The sequence below is a fragment of the Notothenia coriiceps genome, unplaced genomic scaffold (genome assembly GCF_000735185.1).
Source record: "Notothenia coriiceps isolate Sejong01 unplaced genomic scaffold, NC01 NC01_scaffold00031020, whole genome shotgun sequence".
NCBI lineage: Eukaryota > Metazoa > Chordata > Actinopteri > Perciformes > Nototheniidae > Notothenia > Notothenia coriiceps.
In genome coordinates, this window is record NW_011363721.1 from 1 (window position 1) to 6,019 (window position 6,019).

The following is a 6,019-nucleotide window of genomic DNA, read 5'->3' on the forward strand; positions in this document are numbered from 1 at the left end:
ATAAAGAGACGTGCCATAGAACATGTTGTGAAACACACAATAGCCAGCATGTGTACCTGTACAATTCCAGTTTTGGAAAGTCTGCCGTGGTTCCATTCCATTTCATCGAGCTGTTTGACGCTCAGCGTAACCTTGTCGCACTGCCACTCCAACATCCAATCACAGGGCTTGATGACTAATCACAACGGGGTTTGTAAAGCAAGGCGGATGTTGTAGTCCCAAACGATAGCTGGGGATTCTGGGTAGTGTAGTGTTTTCGGAAACTGTAGTGTCTAAACTCCGAAAAAACTATTTGTTTCTCGGAATCGAAGGTTAAAAACACAAAAGCATTGTACACAATTTAAATCAATCAATATTGTGTAATTAACAAGGATAAACTGATGTTTTTTAGTGGATGAGTAATGCAGATATCACTGTGTAATCATTTGACAGTGAGGGGGAATATATCCGGTTTTATTATGAAAACTTGGAGACCGGAAAACCTGTTTTCACCCCATGACGCTAACTTTACATGGAAGCTGCATACACGTTATCCTGGCGAGACCTCAAATCATCTTCGTAATATCTATCAAACTATAGATCCTACACATCGACTGGACGTGGATTCTAAGAGTACAATATACACTTCTCGCTAGAAATCTAATCAAAAAGCATTGTAATGGCCAAACTATTCCACAATTTAGGATTATTTGTGAATAAACGTCCCTCCAGAGCGTTTGCAATCAACGGGTGTATGTTGTTTCTTACACGACCACTAGAGCACCTCTAGTGGTCGTGTAAGAAATAACATACACTTTAAAAAGTGTCTCTGGGTCGTAATAAGGGCTTGAACAATCTATATGGTCGTTTTTTGTAGGAGGACAGGCTGAACTGTATGTAAACACCTTACATTTTTAACTTTCACTTTTTTAACATGTTTTTACTCTGTAATTTCTTTATTATTATTATTTTTATGATTATTATTATTATACCTTTTATATAATAATAATAATAATAATAATAATAATAATAATAATAATAATAATAATAGTAATTATAATTATTACTATCCTTGTCTGAATTCATATCTGTCCAATCCTGTTTACCCTTGTTGTTGCTAAGACACCTGAGTTTCCATACGGGATCAACAAAAGTGTATGTTATCCACAGTCTCAGCATGTGACAGTGACATTAAGATGAAACCCTATTTTCTGCATTGTGGAAACATTTGAAACACACATATATTTCATCTATATAATTTATTAATGACACATACTGTAATATAAATATAAATTACAAACAGATTGCCATTATTAACATTTCACAATATAAAATCAAAGTAACACATTAGTGAGCAGTATTCTCTGTAGACAGACAGTGAGTGGAGCAGCTGCTCCGTTGTCTTCATACACACTAAAACTGTCTTCTGACAAATGTATAAGCTGGAACATAATGTGCATATTGTGACAGAAGTGGGACATATGGAAGGACATCCAAATGAAGGTCAGCACATTCAATCAGGGGCAGTGGCCGTTTCTCAATGTCGAGTAAACCTGCTGCAGAGCCACTATTTCAAGGATACTACGTCATTGAGTGGCACAGAATGCTGGGCATTTAACATGCATTTAAACAGTCCTTCGGCACCACTCGATGAAGTAGTATACTTGAAATAGTGGCTCTGCAGCAGGTTTACTCGACATTGAGAAACGGCCAGTGTGTCTAGGCTCAGGCAGACATGGGTTCATAGGTGTGGAAGTGGATTCCCTTGGAGCATGTGATCTTCATCACTGCCCCCTGCAGACTGGAGTCCATGATCAGCCTCATCATGCCCTCTGCGATCAGAGAAGGCCTGCAGACAAACACAGACAACATGAACTCACACACACAGGAAATAGTGAGTCACTCGTGATGTGTGCGTTTGTGTGTGTGTGAGCTGCACAGTGTAAGAAGGTTCCTCAGAGCCTGGCGGTACGTTCACAGTTAATCACAAGCTGTGAAGGGAGGACCTTGGAACATTTTTTATTTGATTCTCTGATCTCTTCTCAAGTGTAGAGCATTTCTGACCATGCTTTGGTTCAGTCTCTTAGAACGGCTCCAAATAAATAAAAACAGATAAAGTATCATTCAGCTACCAAGTGGACTCTGGGCCACTTGTGTGAAATAATGTAATCAGAACAGGACAGAGACAGACTGAGTGTTCTCGAGCGCACATTTCACTGCAGTTGTTTGGAGAGAATAAATCACCATCAGCTCACAGACACAATCTTAGGTACAAAGAGCAATTCATCAGTGTGCTGAACGTCCTGTGACTGAAACACATAACTGTGACCACTACTCATATTCCATCTCAGTATTCATAATACTTGCATTCACATTTTTCACATTAAAAACAACAAAGAGTTACATTATACAGTTTATACAAAACCAGAGCTGTGCTGATGTACTTTCCATTCTTCAGTTATGACACACTACAGACCATGGAGTGTGCTGTCACAATATAACACAACCTTGCATGTAAAATGCCACACACTTTAAAGCTTTTCATATATTAAAAAAATAAATAAAATGCAGGTTATTTAATAGTCTAATCTAAATAAACCAAATAAACAGACAACGCTTCTCCAATTCCTTCCAACATCCCAAAAAAGAGCTTCAAAATACAGAAATAAAGGAACTGCCATCTGCCAGACACACACATAACCATAATATATCCATAAAAACCTCAACTTGACAAATGTTCTATTGCACAGACTCATGATTCGTTATTCAGAAACGTCATTTATGTGTCGGATTTCAACACGACGGTCCACTTTAAGCTGCCAGCAGAGGATAGAAGTGCAGCTCACATCCTGAAGTCTCTCACCCTTCACCAAACTACTTGTGCAGTACACACATCAGCGTGATAACAAAGATTTGAAATGACACCAATAAACCCATTTTATGGAAAAAAAGATTTGACATGTAACTGGATTTGTAGTTTTGCCCCTTAAGCTCTCAGGGGGCCAATGAGCCACGTCCTGCAGCCCTCCACCAGGGGGCAGTGGACATGTTCTGGTCATGTTCAGAATGTGTGTCCTTCAATGACCTGAGCTCAACTTCTCACTGACTTCTCACTGACTTTTCACTGACTTCTCACTGACTCATGAGTAACCAGACATTAATCAAATATATGTTTTAGATCTTTTCTGTACTTAGACAACTTAGATGCCCAGTGCTGAACTGGCTCATGTTTAATCAAAACAACGATTGGCAAGACTTATAACCACCAAGACTCTAAGACCTTTTAAACCCTTGCTGTGTCAGTACAAATTCTGAACAGTTAAACATCTAATTATCATTACACAGATAAACATACATAACATATTATTTAAACTATCAGAGAAACGTTTGTTTGTTAACTTACTGTAAAACTCCAAACTTGCTCATGTTTCGTTTGAAATCGTCCTTGAACTTGACAAACTTGCCCATGTTGTCCTCATGTTCCACTGAGTGCAGCAGAGGAGTGTCCACGAAGGCCGGGCACAGAACGTTGATCCGGACGCCGTAATCGCCCTGTGAGGATGCGTCCTGCGAGACAGGATGCGAGCGGAGCTTTCAGTAGCTTCATGTTAACTGTGTGTGTGCGTGTGTTTGTGTGTGTGTGGTGTTTGTGTGTGTGTGTGTACGTGTGTGTGTGTGTGTGTGTGTGTGTGTGTGTGTGTGTGTGTGTGTGTGTGTGTGTGTGTGTGTGTGTGTGTGTGTGTGTGTTTGTGTGTCTTACCGCCATAGCTCTAGTGAAGCCGATGACTCCATGTTTAGTTGCAGTGTAGACAGGCTGGTGAGGGGAGTGTAGGAAGGCTGAGTCAGACAGAACAAGGAGAGAGGAGACATGTCACCAGCAGCCAGCGGAAACTCTGCTGGGGGCCCCAGAGGAAACTTTGCTGGGGCCTCCAGAGGAAACTCTGCTGGGGGCCCCAGAGGAAACTCTGCTGGGGCCTCCAGAGGTCCTGACCTGCAAATGGTTTGTCCCACCTGGGAAGGAAAGACTGATGGAACCATCTGGTTCCCTCAGAAGCTTCCCTCAGGATAGCTGGTGCTCAGAGTCTCGTAGTGTTATCTGGTAAAGGGAGTGATTAGCGGTCTTAGAGCCAGAACAATCTCAACCTGTCCTCAAACTGTAGACGGCTCGCTGGCTGGGAGCCCGGCGACAAATGCAAGAAAACAATGTTATCGGGGGGGATAAGTGAAACATGATTTCTGTGTGTCGGCTGTTGCTCCGGGCTCCTGTAGATGTGGATTGTTTGTCTACAATAACCAACAAAATCCTCTGGAATGTTATTAAACCTACAGAAATCCAGCTGAAGTGCACAGTAGGGGTTTCACCAACTAATCGACTAGTCGACTAGTCGACTACCTTTACCACTAGTCGGCGCTGTAGGCCCTAGTCGACTAGTCGTGAAAAAAATGGAGGTAAACGAGGTGCTGCAAAATGCTACAAAACACGTCCGACATTCTTATGTATGGCAGTACTTCAACGAAGATGTAACCAACTCCACAGTGAAGTGTCAGTTGTGTACAGCTGTACTGAAGTACAATACAAATGCATCTGCTATGCGCAACCATCTAAAGATGAAACACCCGCTGCCGACAGCTAGCACTAGCAGTAATGCTAGCACCAGTGAGCAACGGACCGGCGTCAGCACTGAACAGAGGCAAACGAACAGCAAGAAAACACGAGTCAACAGTGATGCGGATGATGAGCTACGGGATTACTGCCAGCGGACACCGCATATCCCCACTATGGATAATCCACTGGAGTGGTGGGCAGAAAACGTGCACCGCTTCCCCCGCTTTCGAGGAGCTACCTGGCTATTCCAGCCACAAGCACCCCGAGTGAGAGGGTTTTTTCCCTGGCAGGCAACACTGTCACCCGAAAGCGGTCAAGCCTCCTTCCCTCACATGTCGATGCGTTGGTGTTCAAACCAAAAATATGGAAAGGTGGACGTTATCGTGGAGGACAGCGAATAAAGTGTTTCGCAATGCGCTGTTGCGCACTGGATTTACGTGGCATTTATGTAAACAAGAGTTTTTTTAGCTGTCGATTTTTGGTGAGTCCCAGTGTTTGTTATTTACTCAGCCATGTAACACAAATTTAAAATGCAGTGTTTAATGTTACTGTAATGAGTTTCCAATAGAAAATACAGTTGTAAACCTCTCTTTGTGTGTCTTTATTATGACGTAACGACTAGTCGACTAGTCGACTACTATTTTGAAAAACGTGTCGACTAGTAAATATTGGTAGTTGTGAAACCAATAGTGTGTGTGGGTGGGGGGGATGTGTGTGTGTGTGTGTGTGTGTGTGTGTGTGTGTGTGTTAGGGGTTTCACCAACTAATCGACTAGTCGACTAGTCGACTACCTTTACCACTAGTCGGCGCTGTAGGCCCTAGTCGACTAGTCGTGAAAAAAATGGAGGTAAAGGAGGTGCTGCAAAATGCTACAAAACACGTCCGACATTCTTATGTATGGCAGTACTTCAACGAAGATGTAACCAACTCCACAGTGAAGTGTCAGTTGTGTACAGCTGTACTGAAGTACAATACAAATGCATCTGCTATGCGCAACCATCTAAAGATGAAACACCCGCTGCCGACAGCTAGCACTAGCAGTAATGCTAGCACCAGTGAGCAACGGACCGGCGTCAGCACTGAACAGAGGCAAACGAACAGCAAGAAAACACGAGTCAACAGTGATGCGGATGATGAGCTACGGGATTACTGCCAGCGGACACCGCATATCCCCACTATGGATAATCCACTGGAGTGGTGGGCAGAAAACGTGCCCCGCTTCCCCCGCTTTCGAGGAGCTACCTGGTTATTCCAGCCAAGCACCCCGAGTGAGAGGGTTTTTTCACTGGCAGGCAACACTGTCACCCGAAAGCGGTCAAGCCTCCTTCCCTCACATGTCGATGCGTTGGTGTTAAAACCAAACCAGAAAGGTGGACGTTATCGTGGAGGACAGCGAATAAAGTGTTGCACACTGGATTTACGTGGCATTTATGT

General features: G+C 43.1%; 1 protein-coding gene across 1 annotated transcript; it reads right to left on the reverse strand.

Annotated features, from left to right (window-relative positions):
• Positions 1 to 1,617: 1,617 nt before the first annotated feature.
• Positions 1,618 to 4,208, reverse strand: LOC104959765 (15-hydroxyprostaglandin dehydrogenase [NAD(+)]-like). The gene is made up of 3 exons (XM_010787658.1): positions 3,740 to 4,208; positions 3,383 to 3,546; positions 1,618 to 1,828 (listed from the first exon to the last, which is right to left on the reverse strand). Exons 1-3 carry the CDS (start codon positions 3,743 to 3,745, stop codon positions 1,705 to 1,707), a joined length of 294 nt encoding a protein of 97 aa, XP_010785960.1. The 5' UTR covers positions 3,746 to 4,208; the 3' UTR covers positions 1,618 to 1,704.
• Positions 4,209 to 6,019: the final 1,811 nt, after the last annotated feature.